At 39.1% G+C, this 25806-nt stretch overlaps 1 protein-coding gene across 1 annotated transcript in view; it reads right to left on the minus strand.

Moving 5' to 3' along the window:
- Positions 1-15902: 15902 nt before the first annotated feature.
- The window catches only part of LAMA2 (laminin subunit alpha 2), a 332662-nt gene continuing 322758 nt past the window's right edge, over positions 15903-25806 (minus strand). Inside the window, exons 59-63 of the mRNA XM_018916714.3 lie at positions 23429-23584; positions 19859-20012; positions 19365-19495; positions 18550-18772; positions 15903-16163 (exon numbers count right to left, since the gene is read on the minus strand). Of these exons, the coding sequence (XP_018772259.3) occupies positions 16006-16163; positions 18550-18772; positions 19365-19495; positions 19859-20012; positions 23429-23584 (822 nt within the window). The 3' untranslated portion in view covers positions 15903-16005. The remainder of the gene's footprint in view (positions 16164-18549; positions 18773-19364; positions 19496-19858; positions 20013-23428; positions 23585-25806) is intronic.

Raw genomic sequence — 25806 nt, forward strand, 5'->3', positions numbered from 1 at the left:
TCAGTGAAATTGAACACTGTGAAATCAATATCAATCAAAATGAGAATTTGAAGGTTTATAGAAATAACAAGGCTCTTATGATGTAGCAAAGGAAGGAAAATCTGAACTTGCTTATTACATGGTTTGGACTGAACTTTGGTTTGTTCAGATGGAAGGGACAGCAGGCTGACATTGGACCTTGTTTGCTTTGAGGTGAACAAGATCAGCTTCTCTTCATGTCTCTGAAGAGGTGTAGGTTTGGTTAGTTTGTTCTGTTGGGAAGGGGCTCTTCCTGCTCCCTCTGGGCCCCACAGACATATAAGCTACACCAGGCTAGCAGAAACAAATAAGAAGGAAGTGGTTTCAGACAAAAGCTTAGGGAATGAAAGCAGCTGGGAAAGGTGCATATAGGTTTTGCTCTGTTTTTGTAAACTCTCTTGTGTTATATGTGTGTCCCAATGGGAAGAATCCTTTCCCTGGAAGACGGAGATTTTTTTTTTTTAAACATAATTTCCAGATCTTAGGAAAAAGTGGGAGCAAGGCCAGTCTATGAGAAATTCTGCTGTGTTGAAATTTCAGAAGAGAGCTCCTTCTCCTTGTTCAATTGATATGGGCCATCCTGCAGTTGCCAGAGGCAGGACTGAGTCGGGTCATCCATGGGGACCCAGGAGTTCTTGTCAGCTTTGTGCAGTGTCTTGAAACCTAACACGGACGTGTCAGTGGCTGCCTTCTGCATCCGCCTGTAGATGGAGCCTGACGGAAAGTGGCAATTCCTGTGTCCTCATGAGCTGCTGATGTCTCACAGGCCAAGGAGCTGATAGAAATTACAAACTGTATTGGCAGTGGTGGCAGGAGAAAGATTAGACCTTTTGGAGTAACATGAGCTAGGTACAGCCTGTGTGGGGCTCTTGAGCTGTTGGTCTTGGAGGAGTTGCAGAGGGCTGGTGGAGGCGTGAACTGCCAAAGTCTCACAATTATGGCAGAGATGGAGTCAGCATCTACTACTCAGCACATTGTAGGACTTGCAGCTTAGGAGGAAACATTCTACTCCCCATCCCCTGCTCTGCCAATGGTGGAGCAGTGCCATTTATCCAAATATCTCAGAAGGGAAAGTAATTCAAGCCCTCCAATAATAAAAGTATCTTGTGCCAACATAATCAGTCACTTCTTACTTCTGCAGACAGGAGCAGCAATTTGCATGAAAGAAGGGAGATTTATGAAATGCACTTGTTGCATTGTTCATTTGTTGAATGTTGAATTCAACTATGTTGAATATTCGTAACACTTCCAGATCTTCTTCATTAGGCTGGATCAAGCAGCAATAATTTAGATGATGCCATCAATAACATCCTTTCTACCAGTGATACAAGGTCTTGCTGCAGTTGTAGTTCAGGGTGGGTTGAATTACAGATTTCTCATCATGAACGGGTTGACATGCAGATTGAGACTCAAAATCTGTTTCTGCAAAGATTCAGAGACATCAGCTTGCTTAAAAATGAATACAAAAGAGATAGAGAGTTACATTTATCCCAGCTTTTAACATTTTTCTCATGAATAGAATATTTGCCGATGTCTGCCAACTCTGCACCCTTCATGGCCCTTTCAGGTCCTTAGGAAAAAAGGGTTTTCTTAGGAAAGTAAGAAAAAAAATTCTGTTCAAGTATTTGGAACTCATTCACACAAGGGTTTGCCATTGCTTTAAAGAGATGAAAGCTGTGCTAGCCTTTAATTCTGCATCTGAGATGCCCTGACTTTCAGCAGGGAATAGAGAGACCGTATAGATCCAGGTTTTTTGTTAATATGGAGATCCTCACCTGCTACCACTGAACACCAGACTGAAAACCAACCATGGAACATCTTAAAGAAGGAGTGTCAGTAAAAGGTGTTTCTGATATGATATTAAGGGGAATTACTTAAATTTAAAAGTATACTGTAAGTCAAAGGTATTGAGGAGGCTCTACAGCATTCAAATTGTTTTCCATTTCTTCTTGGTGTAGTCAATACTATCCTGTCAGTCTCTGTGGATCTCTAGAGATCTTTGTCATAATTCTTACTTCCAGCTGAAAATCTGGTATGTTTATGGTACAACACTGATGAGAGACAGATAACCCTATTTGCTGCTCTGTATGTTAATTCTATTTTAGCAATGAAATATGCACTGTACAAGTATAAAAAGATTTCTAGTAGCATCTGGCAATTTCCAAAAATTGAGTAGGGAGACAGTTGGAAAAGAGTATAATCAAAATGTTTGTACATCTGGAGCATTTAATCTTTTTTTGCTCCAAAAAAGTATTCCTGTCCTTCTTATCCTGTCACATAGTTATTTCTGTAGTTAGAAATATAAAGTATACTGAAGTGAGCTTTATTTCAGTAGTGTCTGACCACTCTGATTTTTCATACATTTGTAATGCAACCCTTTCTACAGTATCTTTATGTGCTTTCATGCTAAAATGGCAAGAAGATTTTGTCTTCTTTCCACCATTGAAATGAAGTTTGCAATGTATTAAAACAAAACCTATTTTTACTTGCTCACTTCTAGACAAAAGTATTAGAATGCATAAAAGAAACATTGAGAAGATACTGCTTGCAGACTACTTGCTAGTTTGTTTTCTGCCTGTGAAAGAGATGGATCTTACTTGGTTTTTTAAAATGCATTTATATTGCTTTCAGCAGCAGCAGCAGCAGTAAAAAAAGCCTCTACTCATTACTACCTTGTCAAACAGAACAACTTTCTTTCTCGTTAGAAAATAATTTAATTCTCTTTTACCTAAAATAACTGTGTGTGAGGACTAATGAGTTGTTCAAAACTTTCACTCATGCACATTTGTAATCCAGAAAATTGTTTCTTATTTTTCACTATTATTTTCTTGGTTCTAAGTACCCCTTCCACTGGGCTTGTGAGTCTGTTTGCAGAAATATTGGAGAAATATAGCAAATATGATGATCTTAATACAAACTGACATGCACAGGAATTTATGTCAGAAAAATGAAGCAGGGGACCTTGCTGTAGGATTATATGGCAAGCAAATCCATCTTTCAAACTATGGCTGAATTTGCAAAGTGTGAGCGGTAATTAAAGTTGGCTGACTTGGTCCCCAGAGCAGGGCACCTCAGAAGGACGTTGGTTTTTTCAGCAGAGCAGGGCCCAGGTGAGTGTGTTTTTTCACTGTTTTTTAATTGACACCCCTTGCTGTGTCCCAAGCTGAGGATCTAGAGGCAGTCACAGTTATTAGCTGTTTATGAAAAGCCTTACACAGTCTTGGATCCATGAATGAAACCACTGTAGATGTGCTGAACTGGGCTTCTTTGGTGACAGAGTAGGTGGAAACAGAAATGTCAATCATTTTGATGCTGAAAGATGGATCTTCTCCATAACACGCTGGAATAAAGAAGTTTCATATACCCAGAACAGTGAACTGTTCCCATATGACTTTTACCTCCTCCTTCTTCTAACCACCCAGGCTAGATTTCCAGGTGATCAGCCCAGGCTTTGGGAAAGGACAGAAGTGTGCCAGTGTTGGCACCAGTAAAGGCCCTCCAGGGGAAAGTCAATAGAAGGACCTGTTCCCCTTCTTCCCCTCACACTGCTACCACCCAGTTACAGATTAGAAGGAAAAGCCTGGTCCTGAGCATCTGTGGGATGGAGGAAGTGAAGTTTCAATTCCATCTTGCTTGTTGTGGTTTCAGCTTGGTTGCGGTGCACTTGGAGAAGTGCCAGCATTTTGCCTACCCCCTTTGCCTACCCTTGCTCCAAGCCTCAGCAAGTTCAGACAGGTAGATAGACAAGGCTTGCAGTCTGTATATCAGACACAAGAAAAATTACCTTCTCCTTCTGAAGGGGCTAAACAGTGTTTGATTTTTTATTGATAACTAAAAAGGAGAGATTGATCTAGCAATCTCCCTTGGCAGGGGGAAGGGAGAAATCAGGCTGTGCTTCTTGCAGGTGAGTAAGACCCAAGCTGTGCAGTGCCTGTCTGCACAGTTCCATCCTAATCCAGCCTCTGATGCTTCCAGAGAAAGAAGCACTGTGACAAGCTAAACATGTGCTGTACATACAGTAATTGTGCTTTAGTCAGCTGGCATTACTTTAAACAAACTCTTAGAGCAAAATAGGGGCATTGAATAGAGTGTCTGATAGTGCACTGCAAGAGGACAATTTAGAGAGGCAGTGATACAATGGTTGCTACTGACTGGAGTCTTGTTCACAGTGAATTAATTCTAATATATTTGCCTCTTTATTTGATTCCACAGTGTTTCCTCTAATTGCATCATTGCCTTGGAGGGACAGTAGTTCTTCATCAGCTCCTTCAAATTGAGTCTGGAGACAATGTGAAAAAATGCTGTCTCCTTTACAGTGAAAGAAGCCAACTAGAAAAAGCCGCCAGCCCCTTAATGCTGTTGCTCATTAGCCGTGAAGAGAACGATTGTAGCTGTACTGCTGCAATGGCTGATTCCTCCATGCCTTGCCTCTCCAGTCACACTAAATGGGCTTCAAGGCAAGGGAGTGAGTGATGAATATTTATTCTGTTTATTCCTTTGAAACAGCACTAACCATAAGCAGATCAGCAGGAGACAGACTGACAGTGTGTGTGTGTGTAACTGCTGTGAAAAATGAAGAACGTGCACCATGGCTAAATAAGTTTGTTCTTGTTTGTTGCTGTAGACACGGATGTCTGATTTCGAGGGAAGTCACATGGGGAAAGAGAAGGGCTGAATTGGATTTAATTAATTTTGTTTTTTAAGCTGACATCACTATGTACCATACAAGTATAAGAGGGTTTGCAGGGTATGTAAGCCTTCTCTAGAGGCACAGCTCTCTTCCCACAACTGGAGAGGGGAACGTGAGGTTACATTTAATTTTTGTGTCATATGAGGTTACATTTTTATGTGATGTCTGTGTGCCTGAAGAGCCTGTGCAGCTGATGACAGCATGGCAATGTGGTGTTGGCAGCAGTCCAGAAGGAAGAAACAGTTTACACACAGACACACACACCCCTCACTCCCACACACCCTTCCTGGTTTCAGCCTCCTGAAATTTGCAGCTATATCATCTCTTTGATGAGGTGGTGATTTTTGAAGAAGTACTCGAGTATGTTGTCTGATAGATGTATCACAGCTACAGAATATGCTCCTTTTGCAATTTCCAGCCTCATGATGTACTCGTAGATCACACAGCACTTCAGCCTCTAATAGGCAAGGTAATGCCAGAGGCAGAGACTCTTGAGGAGAAAAGGAAGTGATTAGAACACTACAGCTCATTTTGTTTTCTAGATCTATAGCACCTTTTGTGCTTTAGGTGAGCTGCTTTTGGACAGGGGATTTCTGAGGGTGGTAACTGGTTTTCCATGAAGGACAGAACAACAGCTGATGGATTTTGCTAAACCTCTGCCTGCACTGGAATTAAGGCAGTAACACTGCTCTGGCTTTCTTTATGGCTTTGCAAGTTCTTTACATCACTTTTTTCCTTAGGATACAGCAATTTGATGCATGAAATTCCCCTAATACCCAAGCTGTCCTAATTGCAAATGGCATAAATCCAGAATTTAAGGTCTTTAAGATGTGGGTCCATGAAAGATGTGATTAATCCTGAATCTATTCCAGGGGATATATTCTGGTATACTATTTACTGGACTATGATTTCCATATAAAGACAATGAAAGAGGAAAGCTCAGTATAGAAAAGTAGTGCAATTTCCTAAGAAATCTTAAGTGACTGAAGATACCAGGACCTAGACCCAGGAACTTCCATCTGCATTATTTAGAAATCCTGTCCTCCCTCATTTACTAGCCTGAGTAGCCTGATTGGGATTTGAGTGATTTTTATGCAGGGCAGATATAGCAGTTATCAACTGCAAACTTAATAAACAAAATAAAAGAGGAGATATGCTCAAACTTCCTCATTTTGGTGTTTAGATATCTACAATTTCAGTCCAGCAGACAGAATTCCCTCAGTGGCTGCTGTTTGAAGAGATACTTTCATGAAGCTTTCTCTGCTGTCACTCAAAGTTTCCTCCCCTGTTACCTCCTGCTCTCTCACCTGCCTGCCTTTGCAGTGTCCCTTTCCTCCCTTTTTTTGTCTCAGCTGCTGGGCAAGGACCTGTCATACAAAAGATTGGCCACATACACAAATCTTTATAAGAACTTTTGCCTTTTGGCAATTTTTTTTCTACTACCAAGGAAGGATGTGCATTAATCTTAACAGAAATATTTTAAAAAGTAGTAGTTATAAAGCACTGGTAATTCCCAGAGCCTTCATGTTCCTGTCAGCTGCATTAGGGAGAGTGGAGAACCAAAGCAATATTGAATAATTTTCTGGCACTCTTTATTATTGCTGTTCAGGTCCAATCTATATGCAGCTGCAGCAGAGCTACTCAGGCATGTTTGAGGAAAATCTGTCTCTGGTAGATCTGTACATAATTCTTTGACATGTTATATTGGAAATCACAAAAGAGTCTTGCTTTTTGCTTTTTTGATGGAAATTAGCAGAGAGGGAACTGAAGGCAGAAGTTTTAAAGGACAAACATATAAAATGGGATGTTATTTCATTGGGTTATTTAATTTCCTCGTTTTATGGGTTTGCTATAGGTATGGTCTTTAGTAAGCCCAAATTATGACATTTAGTTATTATTAGAAAAAGAGATGAGTTAATATTCCTAAAGCATCTTAAAGACAAGTACTTAATAAATACTGTGATTTGTTACTATTTTGTGTTAAAAACTTAGTTTTTAAAGTTGTTACCAAAGTTAGTCTGCATATTTAAGACTTTCAGTTCTGGCTATATGTTTGTTTTACACATATCAGCAAACAAATGTTTCACTGTCTTACTAACTTCAGTTGTACTTCTTTTCTTCATGACGACTAGATGTACAACATTTGAATTTAACTCAGAATGAAGTTGGATGTTTAACTTCCCTTGCATCATAGGTAGAAGGTGTAATCATGGCAATAACTTCTGGAGAGAATACTCAGTCTAGCTACTACTGCCCTGCAGTAATAATTTTCCACATCAGAACAGCCATTGGTAGGTGAGGTGTACTAGCTGCCACTAAGTTCTCACTCCCAATACTCACAAAACTTAAAATACTTTTAATCCAACAGAGATTTTCTCAATATGATATAAAATACTAAATGCTGGCTTCCATTATGTTCACCACCATAATATTTAAATTGCAAAGCCACTGAATAAATTTAAAATAGTGAAATACTGGAGGTAGGCTCTGGTGCAGTAGATCAGGGCCTTCAATCCCTTTTGGGTGGGTCCTGGTTTGGGCACCCTTCATAAAGAGGCCAAATGCTTTCCTGCCTGACAGCAGTGTGTTAATTTTTTAAATTTTGCAATTGCAAATCAATATTCTTTTCTAAGTATCAAGTCAGTTTGACTCAGCTGTATTTGCACTGCTGTATAAAACATGTGGTGACACAATGAATTTGTGACCTTTTCTGCAAATGGAACCCGTGTGCTAGGTGGCTGAGATCTTTGTGGTTGAGAGTTTGAAGGCTGAGATTTTTGGCCTCGCAAACGTACGCATTAACAGGGATATTCAAATGTATCTTTCTTCACTGGTGCCTTTTCATTACACTGGAAAATGAGCTTTAGTTGCTTTGGTTGCAGTGCTTGATAAAGCTATGAATGCCTCTTGCCCTTCCATTTAGAGGGGAAAAAACATTAGAGCCCTCAGACTGGCTAATGAAATAGAGGGAGAAACACGGTCATTAGCTGAAGTGGTGGTTGGCTCCTGAGCCAACTCTTCCACTGCAAGGAAGCATTTGATGCTCTTAGGAGACTTGCTCATTTCAGTGGATAATGGTTCTGCTTATTGAGTTTGCGCAAATGCATTTGATTTAGTCAATTTAGGCTCTGCATTTAAGCAAATTACAACTTAGGACTCGATCAGCAAGAGGTAAATTAGTTTGAACGCATATAAAAGGATCTTGCTGAGGGTAAATTTACAGTCAAACCATTCCGTGGAAATCAAAATGTGCAGTACACGTCAGGTTTGATAAATGAAGCAGGACTGTAAAATTGCCCTTATCTTGAAGTGTGCTTGCATTTAGCCAGCTACAGAGTTCAAGTGCCTGTTATGTCTGCTGTCTTGAACTGGCTCAGGAGAGAGAAATCTCTCCAAAACTGGAATTACGAAATTAAAAAAAGAGGAGGAGAAGAATCCTTGTGTACCCAGCTCTTCTTCCTCTGTTTCTTGGTCTCCTGCTCACTGGAACACTTGCCAAGTACGGACATGGGGTGCTGATGCCTATTAGGGAAAGACATTATCATGGGAGAAACCTTGTGCACAAATAAAAATGGGGAATTACTGCCTAAGGCCATTGCTCTGCAAATATGAGAGAGTGAACTAGGCACCCTCTTCAAGCTCTTTCTACTGAGGGGAGGAGAAATTTTGATGGTTTGGGGTTTTCTTTGCTGTGAGATTGTTTGCCCTAGAACTAGGGCCATCCACACATCTTTCCAGAGTATCTCCCATGGTGCAGGAAAAGAATTATTTTTCTTCCTTAATTGCCTCAAATCAAACACATAATAAATGGTAGAAAAATCAGGTAGACAAACAGTTTTTGATTTGTAACTAAGAATTTTTTAAGTTTTGAAAATACAGTATATCCGTAAAGAAGGAAACCTGTCGATATTCTTAAGGTCTCTGATATCTGATTATTGGTGCAAAATACAAGCAGACAAAACTTATTTTTTATATACCAAAAAGTGGAATATTACAAAGAGAAATGGTTTATTAAAAGCACCGTGGAAAAGAAAAAGGCCAACTAAATAATAAAAGTTTTTAGTTTCATAAGCAGGGAACAGAAGACCATCCCTGAACTAGGCAGCTAAATGGTAAACTTAAGTCTCCATCTGTTCTAGTACTTTTAACAGTTTCTAAGCAGCAACAACATCCAATGTCTTTTACAGAATTACATTTTAGAGACTTCACAACCCAACATGCCACTGCCAGCTGGTGTTTGGAAGCACACTCCTGCTGCAGTTCAGTTTATAAAACTGCTTGGAGGCATAAAATAACAGATACCTTATGGACAATGTGTACAATGGTGTGCTTGTGCACTGTGGCCAGGCTTGCCTCAGTCTTGCACTGAATGTATTAGCTCCTCACAAACTTGGCCTTAGAGCTAGGGTATGGATGAACATTGAGGTTCCAGTATCACTTTGAACCTTACTAGTCAGGTTTAAAGCAGGTATGTTGGGTTTTCATCAGTGATGACTGCTTAATCCTTCTTTAACTAAACTAGAAAGCAACACTGCTGTCTGTACTTGGTATTTTCAAGTGTGATGTCTGGATATAGGATTTTCCCCCCCTCTGTTTTCCCTTTGTAGGATGGCCAATAAGCAACTCAAGAGCATAGGAAGCAACCTTGAATTTTCTGGCCCACAGTAATTTACAAACACTGTTGAAAACCTGCCCAGACCTACAACCATTAACTGCTTGTTGAATAATTGTAATCTTCAGGAGAGTAAACTGTCAAAAGTATACAGACACAATGAGCAGAACTTTTTCGGGTTTTTTCGCATTCTTTCACTTACATGAGAAAAGCCAGAGGAAAACCACAGTGAGCTATTTTGTATCTGGCCCTGGTGCAGATTTGTAGATTAATTGCTCCTATCTGTAGCAACCTTTTCCTCTGCCCTGCTGTAATGACATTCCTGACCTGCTTATTTCACCGCTGTCCCTTTGGCTGCAGGAACACAACTCTTGTATGGAGATGTGATTTTAGCATTTTTCACGTTGTGACCTTTTCCTTCAATGTGCTGGGTGCAGAATTGGGTGAAAGCTGGGTTTTACAATTTTGGGCAAACCACTGTTGCAAGTGGATTTTATCTGGGGATATCACTCTTCTGCCCAGCTGTCTGTGGCCTGGAGGAGATACAGTAGAGTATTAATAACACCCTGGCCCTTTTGGCCTTGAGACAAGGCAGTGGTTTTTTGAGAGCAGTCAAGAAGTTATTAGATTTTCCTACTTGCCTCAGTGTCAGTGAATTCTCATCCAATCTAATCAGTTATTCAAGCCAAATTCACCTCCTTTGTTAAACCTTCTATTACTTTATGGGGAGGTTTGTTCAGATTGTCAAAATTGACTGAATAGTAGAATAATGCAGTCATTAACAGAAATAAATGGGCTTAAGGGAATACACGTACAACGTTTATTTTTCACTTTCTAATTGCTGCAGCTCTGTGAGAAAGATGTGAGAGGTTGTACTTGCAGCTTGGGTTTAGTGAGTCCAGGTGTTGGGGTTTTTCTGTTTGTTTGTTTTTGTTCTGTTTTGTTTCAAAAAGGAAAGTAAGTAGTAATGTTTGATATTACCTACGTCTGGAAGTTTTTCCCTAAGTTGGGCTTCTGCTGTATTCAATCAAGAGTAACCCTAATGCTGGGTGCTATAGTGGATAGCAGCAGAGCTACTAAGTCTAATTGGGAGGAAAGGTTTCAGCAGTGACATTAAGTGAAACAAAACACCCAGGGTGGCAGCAGGCCTGTCTGCAGCTTCTGCAGTGAGCAAAGTTTGCTGCTTATTTGTAGCTGCTGCAGTCAGCCCATGCTGCCCTGCTATTCAGTTGATGGATCAGGTTTATAATTTGGATTTTGGGGCAGTGTGGGCCAGAAGAGCTCCGGAGGTGGCATTTGCAGACACAGTGAAGGACAGCCTGTAGCTTCCTCTGGTCATTTGAAGTGGAAACTCTAGCCTGATGGGTGTCTCAGTAACAGTTTGTTTCTAAGCAGCAAAATTTTTTTTACAGCCAAAGGTTTACTCCCCTCTCAACATAATTGTCCACAACGCAGACAAAGAGCAAGCCAGGCAAAAATATAAAAGGAGCAATGACTTTCCCTTAGGCAAATGTAGCATAAACCCAGAATTTTTAAATAAGGAATAAAATAGAGCTGTTGCTTGAACAGGTGCTAAATAAGAAATACTAGAATAACCTGTAATATTTGCATATTTCCTGGATCTTCAAGTGGTCTGAAGATGCAAACTGTAGAGGTATCACTCTCTACTGTCTTAGGCCAGCCTATGCCTCCAGACACTTCAGTGCTTAAGATGACTCTAACTTCATATAATTCAAAGTTGGGGAGAAACGGGCTCTGGTTTTTTCCACCTGACCCTCTGCCTCTGGAGTCATAGGAGTCCATGTCACCCTAAGTGCTTCATTCCCTCAATTCAGAGATGGGCAGTTTTTCATCTCCCAGAGAGCCATTCTGTTGACATGGAACTCAGTGAAAGAGTGAGGCCTTTGGCTGTTTAAATCAAATTCACGCTGTATTGCAGTACGGAATCATAATGAAGAAATCCACAGGAAATGTAGCTACTCTAGGGCCTCAACTGCCAGTCATCCTTCCTTGCTCATGCCAACTAGAAGAATTGAAGTTGTCAAAATAAATTATGTTTGAAAGGGTAGATGTCACAGCAGATTATTCAGCCTTGCAGAATTTTTCGTAATGCTGGATATCATAAAAAATGTTCTTTGAAATTCTAGACACCTACTTTCATTATTATCCTCATTACAGAGTGATAGATAAATGCTGGGCAGGCAGGAAGCATCAGTTTAATTTTATACTCAAATGTACTTTTAAAAAAAGATGGAGTAAAAGGAGGGGACTCCAGCATAAGGACAGTTTTGTGCAGTTCTCTTCAAAATAAGTGAAGAGTCAAGTGAAAACTGGGAGATGGGTGTGATTTGGGCTAAAGAATGATGTTGGTCCTATGGGAGCATTAAACATGTATGAGAGCACTGACTGCTGGAGATTTTTCCCTAGGGTTTTCTTTCTTTCCTTAAATTAGATATTTTAGTTTTTGAAGTGCTGTCATTTTATGCTATGTTGCCCACTAAATTTGAACAGGAAAGGATTTTTCTTGAGCTAAAATAGATGGATCATATTTGGAATTATTTGGGACTTTTAGAAGAAATTATTTGTACCCTTGAGTATGAAGAACGACATCACAGGAATATATAACCTGAATAATTTGGGTTTTATGACATGACACATTAACAGTGTATTTAAGAAATTATTTTCAAGAAAGGTCTATATGGTTTTGTGTCCAGGTATGAAGCATGAAATGGTGAAAGCAATAATCCTTTCTACATATTTGCAGCAGAACTTCAGCCCGTGTGTACACTGAAGAAGTGGTAGACTTCTATTATTAGGAAATGCAGATGATAAAAAGAAAAAAAAAAGGTAAAAAAACATTGAGGATATTTTCAGAAGAGTTTTATTTGCTTTCATAAAATCTTAGCTGAAAACTGCAAGGTCTTCTTAAAAGTTTAAAGACTCATGTGTATGTGGGGATTGGGAACTTTTAGTGGTCCTTCAATAAATGTGTTCTTATGAAAGGTATGGATACACTTTTCTTGTTGATCAGAAACAAGCCAATGAAAAATTTTACTTGCATGTACTGAGAAACCCTTCAGTAGGTATCTCAGACTGCCTAGAAGCTGAACAAGGGAAGGCCTAGAACAGACATTCCTGGTGGTTTCTATGATAAAAGAGAGGTGGGAGAAATGGTTTGGGATTTTTAGCATTTTAAGTTTTTCTTGTGCATTCTAAAGAAAAATACTAAACCAGAAACTTATTCTCTTTAGAAGCTTCTATAAAGAGCTGAAAATGTGATTTAATAGAATGAAGAAGGAAATTATTCTTTGCACAGAGTTTGAGAACTGCTTGCACTTAAAATTGAAAACACAACTTTTTTGAACATAGCAGTTGGCCTAAATGATGAGGGATTTGTCTTGTTCAGAGTAACTGTCTGTCATAAATGTCTAAAAGTGACAATACTCAACAAGATCAATTTTAAAACAATTTAAAAACATCTGGATGTGAGTTCTTTGTTTTGAAGTTTAGCAGCAGAGTATTTAAAGTGTGAGGGGGCAAAAGTGGAAGTAAGAACATCTGTATGCAAAATATGCACCAAAATAAGGTTTTAAATACTTGTGGCTTGTAAATATGTATTAAAAGTTTGCAGTTTTGAATTGAAATGGTATTGCATTGTTCCCAGCACAGTCAGCAGTGGCATTATCTCCAGCAGCTGCATATGGCTCTGAAGCTCACAACCTGCTGGTTTCAGGCAATTTTAGTCTTTATCTGGAATCTGACAATCTATTAATCTCTTGTATGGCAAAAGGGAGTAACAGGGAGCTGGGATCATTCCCAGATGCTCTGCTGAATCTTCAAAGGCAGAAACTTTACTGACAGTACTTGGTGCATCCACCCACTGATCTATGAAAACAAATCAGTCAGGTATTTCTGTTTCCTTTTAGCTTATTTGCTGAAGTAGCTGTTGTTTCAGCCTACTGAGTGTATTTCCTTTAGCAGAGGACAGCAGATGGTTGATTTTTTTCCACTTGAAAGTTCAAGAAATGTAATAACGTGCATTGTTTCATTGTTTTTGCTGTGTCCCACACATTCCTGGAAGGTCACGCAAGAAAGAAATAATTCAACAGAGCTCAGAACATAAAGGCCTCTCTTTTTCTTTTTTCCCATTCCACTTCTTTTATACAGAAACTCCAGTAATTGTTTTGAAGGCAAAGACATATTTATGTGAAAGACCATTGCTGATGCAGCACTAAGCAGGGCAGTGGCAATTTCCTGCCTCTGAGGCTGGGCATGGTTTAACTCGTGGAGCTCTAGGCTCAGTGGTTCAAATTTCCCTTGTTCTTCAAGCCTGCCCTCAAAAAAAAAGCCAAAACTAACCCCAAAACCTTTGCAAGCATGTTTGGGTTAAAAAAGAATTGAACATTTTGAATTGACTCTAGAGGCTAGGAAATGTGCCTGGGTAGTGCAGTGGGCCAACAATCGGCCCTTGTGAGTTGTGAGACATTCATAACAATAACACTGTCTTGGGGCTTTCTTTGTTTATATTTTTTAAGACTTTTTGAAATACTAAGCTGTATTTGAAGTATTATGGCCTGCTTTTCTTGTGCTGCTCAAACTAGCCTGAAACATTATTGGCATGAGAATAGGTAAATACATGAGGCATAAAGAATAACACAGAAACACATTAATATTTTACAGTGTGCTTGTTAAAAGCACAACCATGTAGAAGTTGAAGACAGTACATGTCCAGTAATTAGGCTTTTTCAGAGACAAATGCATGCTTTACTAATTCTTAGCACTTTGAACACCGAGCAGCCATTAACTGTTCCTTAACATTAAAGGCCAATTGCAACTAAAACTAGAATACTTGCTGAAGGCAATTACTTCAAGACTTCACAGGAGTTAGATGTTTTTTTTCTTCAGGTGTATCTGATTGATGTAGACTCCCCGTTAGAGTGCCAGTATACATATTTATTACCATCCCTTTAATGCATTTTCCCAGTGTAAAGGGTTTTTTTTCCCCCCTCCCATGAGAGTTTAAAGAAACATTGTATGCCAAAAAGGCCTTTTGTAAAATACAAAGCACTCCTGCAGGAGTGCTCGCTGGCAAGCACAAATTTTGCAGGTAGCCTATGCACAAATTTTGCAGCTGCCTTTCTTTTAGTAGTGTCAGAATTCCTGAAAATGTGTATTCAAGGCTCTTTGTGGGCAGAACAAAATAATTTTAAAAACCTTTTCATTTAATTGCATGGTTGTGCTACCTTACTGCCAGGGATTTTTATGTTGGTTTTTTTTTTATTTATTTTGCATAGGTAGGTTTTTTATGTTCCTACAGCAGCTGCTCTGGCAGTCCAATCACAACCTTTGCAAAACTGCAGTTTAACAACTTGAAACAATCCACAGAAAACACAACCCACACTTCAGTGAAGATTTCACAGCCCTCTAAAACACACAAAGCATGAGGCAAATTGCTAAGATTTGGCATTTTAGTGAGAATCTAGGAAGCAACTTTCCTCTCTCCATCTATAGTTAAACTGCTATCCACATAGCATTATAAATTTTATTTAAGGAAGATTTGGGGTGGCTTCTGAATTCAGGATTCCTTACAAACTGACAACATCAGGCAGAAGCAGCAGAGTTGAACTTTAGAAGCTGCTTTTATGGTAAGAATTTCATTAATAGATAACAGCAGAGATCAGTAGTAGGTGTTGCACTAACAATCTCTGGAATGTTCTTGCTTCACCTCTATTCTGCTCCAAGTGTCAAGATTTCATCTTCCTTTAGAAAACTGGTTTGTGATTTTTTGCCATGTGTAACTTCAGTATCTCTCTTCAGTGGAAGAGAGCAGCGATGTCAAACTTTATTTAAGGACCATTTAAAACTATATTTCAAGATAAGTAATAGAACCCAGTTCTACTCCCTCGATTAGAGACTCAGTGTCCCAACACCAAACAATGCAACCTCTGCTAAAATTCATTGCTGTTCAAGTGATATAGCAGGGATTTTAGGTGCAATATATTTTCATCAATAATCCCAAATAAATTAAGTACCAACATTTTCCTTCCTGCACTTGGTTCCACAGCTATAGCATGACAGCAGCCATATGGACAACATTTAGTTTCTCAGTGAGACTTCATGGGAAATATGATCAGAAATGTTTTGTAAAAGCTCTTGGGTGTGACCAAAGCATAATTTTTTTAAGCAAGTTAATATGCTAATGAAGAATAAGGCTGTGCATGCCCACAAATGCACTGTATTTAGACTTGTAAAGGAATACAAGTGTGGAGATCTATCTCACCAAAAGCATTTAGTGAGCATTTCAGAGAGTTGTACTCGATGATCCTTACGCTTTCTTTCCTAACTTCCAACTTGAGATATTTTTGTGATCCCGTGTTCCATAGAAAAGGAGCAACTTGCATAGTATATGGTCTCATTCATCACAAGAAAGATGAAACATTTCCATTTCAAGCTATAAGGAAAGAGACAGATAAAAATTACTGTTACTCTCTTAATGAAGGGGAGGGGGGAAGGGGTTAGTTCATGCATTCCTGGGAGATACATTGAAAGAGCCATTGGAATATACCACAAACACTACTCAGATACTTGCACAAAGACATTTTATTATTAATGCAATGAAGATATAGATTTATTTTTTTTTAATCTGAGGTGCTATATAAACAGACCCATACTGGCTGAGTGAGCATCAGTCTGCAGGGCATGACAGTGGCTGGACACCCTTCAGCTCCAAAGCTTTGCTAAAGTTAATCTCTTGAGGTTTTGCAGTACCCTTGGTGAGCTTTAGAAATCGAATGCAGCCTTTAAAACGGATATTAGTCGTCAGCCCAAACTGGGTCACACCATCTGAAGGAAGAAAAAAAAATTGAAAGGAAAATTATGTCAGTTAGCGTTGATACCTTATTTTGTTCTTTGAGAGTCTTGCATGAGAAGAGGTGCCCCCAGAAAAATATGAATGTTTTATTTCCTGTACATATTCATTATTAAAAAATTACAAACATTATGAGCAAATGTGATGAATGCTTCTGTTAGATAGCAATCCAGACTTCTTTTCTTTTTCTATCCTACTATAAAAGTGGCAGAATCTGAACACATATAAACTGCCATTGTAACCCACGTATGCAGCTTGCTACCTACAAATGGTGTACAATGCACACATGATGCTCTGCAGATATTCAACTTCTCAAGATGTTTATCCAAAGAATAATAGAGCGGAAAAATATGCCAAAATGGATGCAATTTCAGTCCTAACATCACAAAGAAGCCAGTTCCTCAGGATGGATTTCAGATGTCATTTACAGACTGGTTTTGATAGTTTTCAAGTATTCTTTTTTTCCCTTGCTGATAGTAAAACCAGGAGTTGGAGTGTATCTTTTCCACTAATGAAGGAGGGGATGGAAATGAGTGTGGTTTGATTGGGAAGCTGGAAATATTTCTCTCAACTGCTTGAAATTTGTGGCTCAACTTGTTTCTCAGTGTTCTTTCAAGTGAGTTGCAGAAGTAACTTAACGCTTGTAGAGAGTGTCTGGCCACAGCATTATTTTGTTTCACAGAGGATAAGATGGCTAAATCCATCTGTCTCTCCTTGCACGTGGGAGAGTGATACCAACAGATGAATGCTAGCTATTATGGGTACCCAGGAATCTCTATTCTTATCTATGGTGGTGAAAATTCTCACTACACAGAAAATTCTCTATCAGTTCATTCTAGCTGATTTACAACTGTTTTGCTCTATTTATGCAGCTTCAAGGGGACTGGAAAAAAACAAATACTAATTTTACAAAATCCCGCGGTACTCTGCTTCAAATTTGTGATGCGCTGTCTAGGTATTGGGAATGTTAAAACAAATCCTGGATGAGCTAGACTAGGCAGCAAAAGAAAAGTGAAGTGTTTACACATGCAGTAGGTTTATTAAATAATTTCATAACTTGCCACGTAGCTGAACTCACAAATATCCCTTCAACATGAGGTAAGTGTAGGTTTGTTTTGTACAGATAGCAGTGTTATTGTGATTTGTGTCTCTCCTCTTGACATGCAGTCCAGAGTGAGATAGTAACTCCATCTGCAGTGTTTCTTCAGTGCTGGCTCCTATGCTAGAACCTTGTTTTGTTATAAAAAGGCTGCCACAAAACTGTTTTCCTCCTGGCACACTGTTGTTGGTCTTTATTGATAGTCATTGTGATTAAAGTTCAACTCTCATATGTCAGTACCAAGAACAATTTTTTAAATGTTCCAAAGCTTGAGAGAGAAGGCTTTTTAGGTGCGCTGTATCACACATTAGAATGGGTGAAAAAACAACTTCCAGAAAATAATTTAAGAATTAACTAACTCAGTTGTGTCTTGCCATTGACCTCAGTATGCACTAGAGCAGACACATGCTGCAAACATACTTTGCTTTTTTTGTTTTGGTTTGCAAGCTAGAGGGAATATTTATTACAAATGCAAGAAAATTGGTACTTTGCAAACATATTAAGTGTAATTTCGGAAAATAAATTGCTGTTAGAAAATTTACTGACTGTCTATGAAGAGATGAATACTAGAGTTTATTATCAGCTTAGTGGAAGATGAAGCCAGCTACAGACCTCAGCCCAATTCTCCATACTGTTCAATTACCTCTGCATACAACAAGTTCTCTTGAGACCTTCCAGAATACTGATTAGCAAATGTAGATGATGGGATTTTTTCATTTAAAACCCAGCAGACCACAAGCAAAGGCATTAATTAGAAAGAGATGGTCTTCTTACCTCTCTGTGCAAGCTGTTGTTCTTATTCCTCAGTTCCTCAGGTCTTTCAGGCTGATTTACACATACACTGCCCTGCCCCCTCAAGGGTAATATACACTCGTTGGTTAAAATTTGCTCTTTCTAAGTTAAATTTAAATATGCCAAATGCTGTTACTACTGCAAGATAACTATTACGCTACTGCTAAACAGAAAGTTTTTAGAGGGAGGCTGCATGTGTGTGAGCAGCAGAAGGCAGAAAATCTGCCTGATCCCCTGTGACAGTGCCTATGTTTGAAATGGGGCAGGGGTATCTGTGAGAGTCTCTTGTTGCAGAACTTCTTGTTCTGAAATGCAGCTGAATGCAGAAATGAGCATCCACGTCAACTGATACAAACTCAACCTGTCTTATCAATCATCTTTGGCCTACTAGTCCTACTTACATTTAAGCCATTACCAAGGCAGCATTATTGGAGCCTAAGTAAAGCACAATTTGTGTGTTGCGCGCTCACCGGGATAGCCTCCGACAAAGAGAGGGTCGTTTGTGTCTGCTGAGGTTGAGGCCCTGTTTGGGCTGTCAGTCTCCACCTGTCTGCCATCCACAGTCAGCTCCAGGCGGTGTTTGATCTTGTTTGCAAGGACCTTGTGCCACTGCCCATCACACAAACTGCCCGGTGCATCAGGCTCATAGACAGCAGAGAATCGGCCTGCCCCGTTGTCAACGTGAAACATCACCTGAAAAGCACAGCGTGGGCATCATCAAGCTTTCAGAACAGTTCAGTTGTTTTTGCTAGTTTGTTTGGTTTTTTTTTAAGTCAACATGGATTGACTGTACACACCAAAGACTATGTGGATTGCTGTCCCTCTGGGATCTGGATTCTATCACTGAGTTAACACAAGTGGAAATATGCAAAATTGCTGCCTAAGTTGTCATTTTCCCATTTTTTTGGTCTTTGTTTTAGGGTATTTTACGCCCCTCTAAAATCTTTATCGAGACAGAATAATGACTGGTTTTCCAGACTGTGAATCAAAAGATATCCAAGACAAGCCAGTATTATTAATGACAAAGCCTTTCCTCAAAACTTCTTATGTAGTCACTAATTTAAGACCTGATTGTAGTTTTAGGAGACTCAAGTATTACAGAATCTTTTAAGCTATCTTTTAAAAGTGTAAAATCCTCTAGATGCATGGAAAGGTGCAAGTGTGGCTCTCCTTCGAGAGCCCTGTCATTGTTTGAGACATCTTGAGATTGGGATAGTAATCTTGCATTCAACTACCGATGCTGTCTAAGCATTGTTTGAAGAAACAAAATGGCTTTGCTACTCACTTTTCCACCTACTAATTCGATGCCAAGCCCATCCATTTTCTGGCTGCTGACTCCTAAGAGAACACCGTTCATTCGTGTTGTACGGAATTCAAATTCCACGAGCAGATCTGTTCCCACTCTGTATGCACCAACTTGGAGAGAAAAGGGGAAGCAAAATAAAAAGAATATAAGAATTTAATACATTATTCCTAATAGTCATCACACAAATTGTGCTGAGTTTAAGGCAAAGTAACTAACTTGACATTGTTAATGCACTCCATTTCATGTGAAACCATTTAAATAACTTTTATGTCACTTGTGCTTAGTGCAAGACCTTGCTAGGAAGTCACATCGTCTTTCCTCAGGCAGGATAACTAAAAATGATAAGCAGGAGTTTCAGGTACTGGTCTCACTTTGCCTCCAGCCAGCTGGAGTTCAATAACTCTGGGAGTTTTTCAAAGCAGAATCTCCTCCTTCTCTGTTCTTTGACTATCACCAGAATTGTTGTTCATTACCTGTTTTGGCAAAGCCTGTTCCATCGAAGTACGTTCCCTTCTGTGCAGTGACAAAGCATTTTCCAACATTGAAGCTGGAAGTTGGATTATTCAGGTCAACAGGTGATTCAGTCATTTTAAAATTCCTGATGCAGCCATCAATGCTATGGAGGACCTGCAGTCAATATTTCAAACAAAATGTAAAACTATGAGAAGCAAGCCTAAAGCATGCAATCGCTGAGTGCATTTTCTCTACTTCTCTGCTGGATTTATGGAGCTGAATAAAACTTGAATTTTACATGGCTAATCCTTAATATCTGATTGTAATTGGAATCTATTCTTAATCATACTGAAGATGAATTACATTACTTTTCAGGGATGTGATCTGAGTCGCATCTATTTGGCTTACTGGAAATGACATAAAATAATACACCACATAATGAAACATAGCAAATTACATCAGCAAGGCAGGAATTTAATGGCCTACACTTTGCCTTTTTAATTGACTAGGTTATGGGGTTTGCAAGTAGATGAAGATAATGGCTGTAGTTCTCTGGGCTGCTGGTAATTTTACTAGGTGGGTTTTCTTTTTTCCTTTCCTTTAATCACTTTACTGTGGGCCTAATGTTGCATGGTAAAACAGAGGTAATGCAAGTAACATCACTACTAAAATGAGTAAAGCCCCTGTGGGAAGGTTGTTGACTGCACACAGTCTGATGACTGCAGTGATGAAAGCCCCTCAGCTGGCCAGAGAGGTGGGTGGAGGCAGGGAATGTGCTCGTGTCCAGGGAGGCTCCTGTACAGGGTAGCAAACTGCAGCTCCAGTTTGGCTCCTGGGCTGGGCACACTGTGACCCCCAGCTGGGGGTCTGGGCACACTTAGAACAGTGGTTTGATTACCCAGGAATCTGCCTGGGGCAGGGGTTTTTCTGGGTGTGAGCAGGGTATCCCAGTGGGACCTCTGAAAGCCACTGGCATCTCCTCCAGAAATCCATCTCCCTTCTCTCCAAGGTCAGCATAAGCTGCATTTTGGTTCTCAGATTCAGACAGAGGCTTTGATCTTTAACTTAAAGAGTTAGGAAAATCTATCCTTGATACCAGTGAGACAGAGGAAAATGATACATCATGTACTTGGAGGAAGGAAAAGAAGATATATTCATAAGCAGTGCAGTAGAAAGAAGGAGAATAACCATCAGCATATAAAATTCAGCCTAGAAATACATACAAATACAAAAAGGACAAAGGCACACCTGCAGAGAGAAATCTTGACTCTGACCACTACCCCCTCTAACAATATTCTGACCCATAATTGGAAAGAATTTCCAAGAATTTATTTTCTTGTAAATCAAAGACGTATGTACAATGAAATGATACAGCTAATTACAGCTAAATGCACCTGTACAATATTTTCATGAGAACTTGAGCAATACCAGTGAATAAATTTGGTTCTGACCTGAACAATGCTTTCTGTCAGATTTTTTGTGAGTAATCCTTTTTGTGATTTCTAATTAAGTCATCTTCAGATCAACAAATCTTGTTATCAAAAAAAAAAAGAAATGCCAGAAAACAAAACCAACCTTCACTGCAAGAAAAAAATCACAGAAATGCAAGATTTGTAGATGATTTGATAACATTCTCTAACTTTACAATTTTCTCTTCCCTATGGAAAAGCAAATCTGGTTACACTTTAGCATGGAAGCAGTAATAGGACCTCTTTTGCTGAAAGCAGAGTTTTGAGTGCTAAAAATGTGACAGCTGCTGAAGCTCAACAAGCAGTATCAGTCTTCTACACTGAAAAGGAAGCCGACCCACCATGGTTACACAATAGAGTACTGTCTAAAAGGACTAATGTGTGAACAGAAGAAAGCCCTGACTAAGGTAACACATCCTTTCAACTTGCTTCAGAGCCTCTACATGAAGCTACAACCCAACAGTCTTACACATTGCAGTGTACTTTACTGAGCAAGACTGGAAGGCAAGCATCGTTTTTTACATATTTGGAGTCACAGCTTCATTTAAATCCCAAAGCACATAAGACTGTCAGGACCTAACATGACTGTTTTTGCCAGACTGAGCCATTTATCTGCATGGGTTCCCTCCATTACCTCTGACAAATAGCAATAGCTAAGGACACAGTGTGATCTTTTTCCTTAGATTAGTATGTGTAAATTGCAGATATATTTCAAAGAGCATATATTGATACTACTAGGAATTATATGTTGTGGGTAAAGAATTGCTTTTGGCTTTCAGTGCCTCAGATCTGGTTTGGTAAATCCTAATGATTTAGATTAGCCTCAAGTTGGGCTTTCTGCACAATTAATTATTTACTAAGAAACATGATCTTACAGGTCTATTTTCTTTATGGAATACAACTCTCAGATTAGAGTGGTTACTCATCCCCTTCATTCCCTATGCATGAGTCAATACATGGACTTAAGAAGGATCTAGGAATTCTTTTTCTGTATTTATTTTGTCCACTGAAAGAAGGGAACTCTTGCCTGTCCATAATGGTATTGGGCACTGGAAAATTGTACTTTCCATTCCCTAAACATCTTGGTATAATGGTATTTACTCAAGTGCAGTTTCTTTGGGAGTCTCTTTTGTTTCATTATCAGATCTGTGCTTTGCCTGCTCTTCATGGATTCTCTTTACCTACCCAGGATGAGCCCAGATATAGCTCTACCGACATTCCATTTTTTGTGTGTCTGAATTGTGCCGTGCTAGATGCCAAATTTGTTGTTTACAATGATTAAATTCATTCAGCTTCTGGCTTATGCTCTGAAAGAGCTATCTTCAGAGAGAGAAAAAGAAAGCATGGAATAGGTTTTTCTCCCATTCTGATACTGGTGTGTCTTGGGAGGTTGGAAGGGCATCAGTGAGATGACTGGCATGGAGTTGTGCAGACAGATGCAGTAGATGGTCTGGGTGACAGACTACAATGTTCCTAGTTAACTCTACAAAATTTAGGACAAAATTATATTTTTTTCTCTGGGTTCTCTGTCATCTTCCATGTTAGCATGGAAGCTGGGCATTTGAACCAAAACAGTGATAAAATTATATACGGACATTTAATTTGGAAATAGAAAGAGGACAACAGAATCTGCATGGCCTTCCTTCAAAACACACTCCGTCCTCTTTTAGTAATAGCAACACAAACCTGATTATTAGAGTAAGCCACTGTATACTGGGTACTTTGTCTAGTAATTTTGGATAATTTTGGCTTCTGATGCTCCTTGTAGGAGATCCTTTCACTGTTTATTAGCATTGCTGCTAGATTAATAACAGCCAAAAGGCAAGTGGTACTCAGGAACTCTAGCTGTGCAGCGATCCAAGTGGATACAAGTGTATGGAACTTTCTGCTTTTCCAAAACAGTAAATAATTGCTATTTCTTTTTTTTGTTTTTTTTCTTTTGTATTAATTGGATTCTGAGTCAGATCATTCCACTGACAGAATGTTGTTCACCTCCACTAAGGTCCATTTTATCCATATCCTTGACCAGTCTGAGGGAAAAGCAAGACAAAACTAGGAAGACATTTGCACCAATCAGGACATACTTAAAGCAAGTGAGATAACTTAAACAAATTCACTTACCGGACCAATTCTCCTGGTTGTGTAGTTAATGGGCAATCCCCCCACATACAGCATTCCTACAACATCCAGTATATCGGCCTTCTTGGGGCTCACAGTCCCATTAGAAACTCCATCTACTATGAGGTTTCCTTCTTGCTTTACTCGACTTACTTTTATCTAGAAAGACACAAAAATGCGATACAAGTACAGATTGTTTCCTGCAACCCATGCACTTTCAGATTGTAACTAGTGTTACAGTCCAAGACACAGAACAATACACAAGAAAGTAGTAGGAGTGGTTACAGAAGTACCACAGCAGCAGCTATGGATAATATTTATAGAACAAAGCTCCTGAGCAAGGTTTTGTGCCAACATTTTACTTGCATCTGAGTCAGGAGGCATCATGAAAATTATTTACTAGAATTACTGAAAAGACTTGAGATGCCTTTAAAATGCTTCATTGTTATGTTACAATAGGCATGGCACAGTATTTTTTTTCCTGGAATCAGACAGCAATTTTAAGTACTGAGGATAGATAAGTACTTCAGAATAAATGCTGAATGGTATGGCACCGGTTGCAAATCTTTGCAATAGCTGCAAATAGCAGCACATGTTTGCAGGAAATATTGAGTTTATGATTCCACTAGCTCGGACATGCCTCAGATCATAGTTCATGCTAGAGTAAATACAATATCAACTATGTTCTGTTGGTATTATGGCTTCTGTTCAGACAAATGGACTGTGAATTGCATGGAGGGAGTGCAGTTGCTAAAGAGCTGAGGAAATTCTAGGCCAATGTCTTTCTAAAAGTTTATATTGAAATATCTGCAACTCAGTATAATAATGGTTCTGCATAAAAATGAATACATGCAGAATACATGCAGAATGTAGTAGCCAGCTACTACACTGTTTAGCAGATTCCTAAACAGTGTAGTAGTTGGCTCACCAGAATAGCAAAAAGAGACAAACAGTATTTTTTGGCTCTTCTTTGACATGGTTGTTTCTGCTCCAGTCTGGCAGTGAATCTGTCATGCAGTGGGAATGACAACACTGACAAGGATGGCCTGAAGGTGAGGGCCTGAACTTGGTGTTTACAGGCAACTGTTAATTTGAGATGGATAACTACACCTTGGGCAGAAGGAGGATTAGGTGGGTGAGACAGGAACTGGGAACAGACATTCTTCCAGAGGACCTAAACAGAGAGCAGGGTAGCAGCAGCACCAAGTGGCTTCTGTAGGACTGATGGAAATGTTTTTAACCTAAATCATTCCAAATAGAGAAAAGGTTGTCACTAAAGGATTATTTTAAAGAGAAGCCCCTGCTTTATCAGACACAAAGACTTTGGCCTTTTCCTAAAAGCATTGCCTTCCCTCCTTCTCAAAATTTTTTTTTGTTTTTGGGAACTGCGACTTTGTCTCCATTCTCTGCTATAGAAACAGGATGTACAAAAAGGGGCCCTCTCTTGTGGAGTATCAGGCTGTATGCCCAAAGACCACAATCTTCCATTAAGAAATATATGCTCCACTTAGTTCTTAGAATAAATTTTTTAGAATAAAGAGAAAATGGCTAAAGAAGCAAAACCATCTCTTCTGTATCTACAGAGGGAGTAGCAGAATGGGGCCTTGGTCTGCTGCCAGTGCTTCCAGGCATTATATAAAAGAGATAAATGACTACTATAACTTTATTTTTTCTCTTCATGAAATACCTTGGTTTAGAGGAGTTGCTATCATAAAAACATTCATGACTAAAAACCTCACGAAAATAAAATTCCTGGAGAACAGAGTGGAAATGAAGCAATTAAAGTGTAAGAGAAAATGCAATTAGATTTTTTTTCTCATTTGGGGATGAGATGTGGATGCTGAATTTCTAAATATCTGTACAAAATTCAATGTAACTTATAGGATATAAATTCAACCCACAGTTACATGTATACTTTGCTTCTCTGTCTTGAATGGTGCCTTCCAGCATGTCACCTAATGAATACACTGTGTGTCTGTTGTCCTTGGCCCAGTAAATATTAAATTTCATAGCTGTGATATCATTCCTTCTCTTAGCATCCAAGTGCCACAGGCATTGCACATAATGCTGGCTCATAAAGTCACAGAAGGTGCTGCCAAATAAATCCATGAATATCATATTTATTCTCTACTGAATTAATAATCCAGGGAAGGTTTACTTACATTTTACTTCTTTTTTTTTCCCTTTATTCTCAGCAATCTGCCTTAACAATGACATTATTAATGTAGAAACAACTGGTTTTAATGGTGTATTCCATCATCATGAGCTGATACTCACATGAGCCCTATTAAGCAAGAAGGAACATTTTCTGTAGTTCCTTACTATCCATGGCACATATTTTAAATACGTTCAGAAATATGTGTTTCCTGAAGGATAAATTT

This window comes from Serinus canaria, chromosome 3 (genome assembly GCF_022539315.1).
Source record: "Serinus canaria isolate serCan28SL12 chromosome 3, serCan2020, whole genome shotgun sequence".
Lineage (NCBI taxonomy): Eukaryota > Metazoa > Chordata > Aves > Passeriformes > Fringillidae > Serinus > Serinus canaria.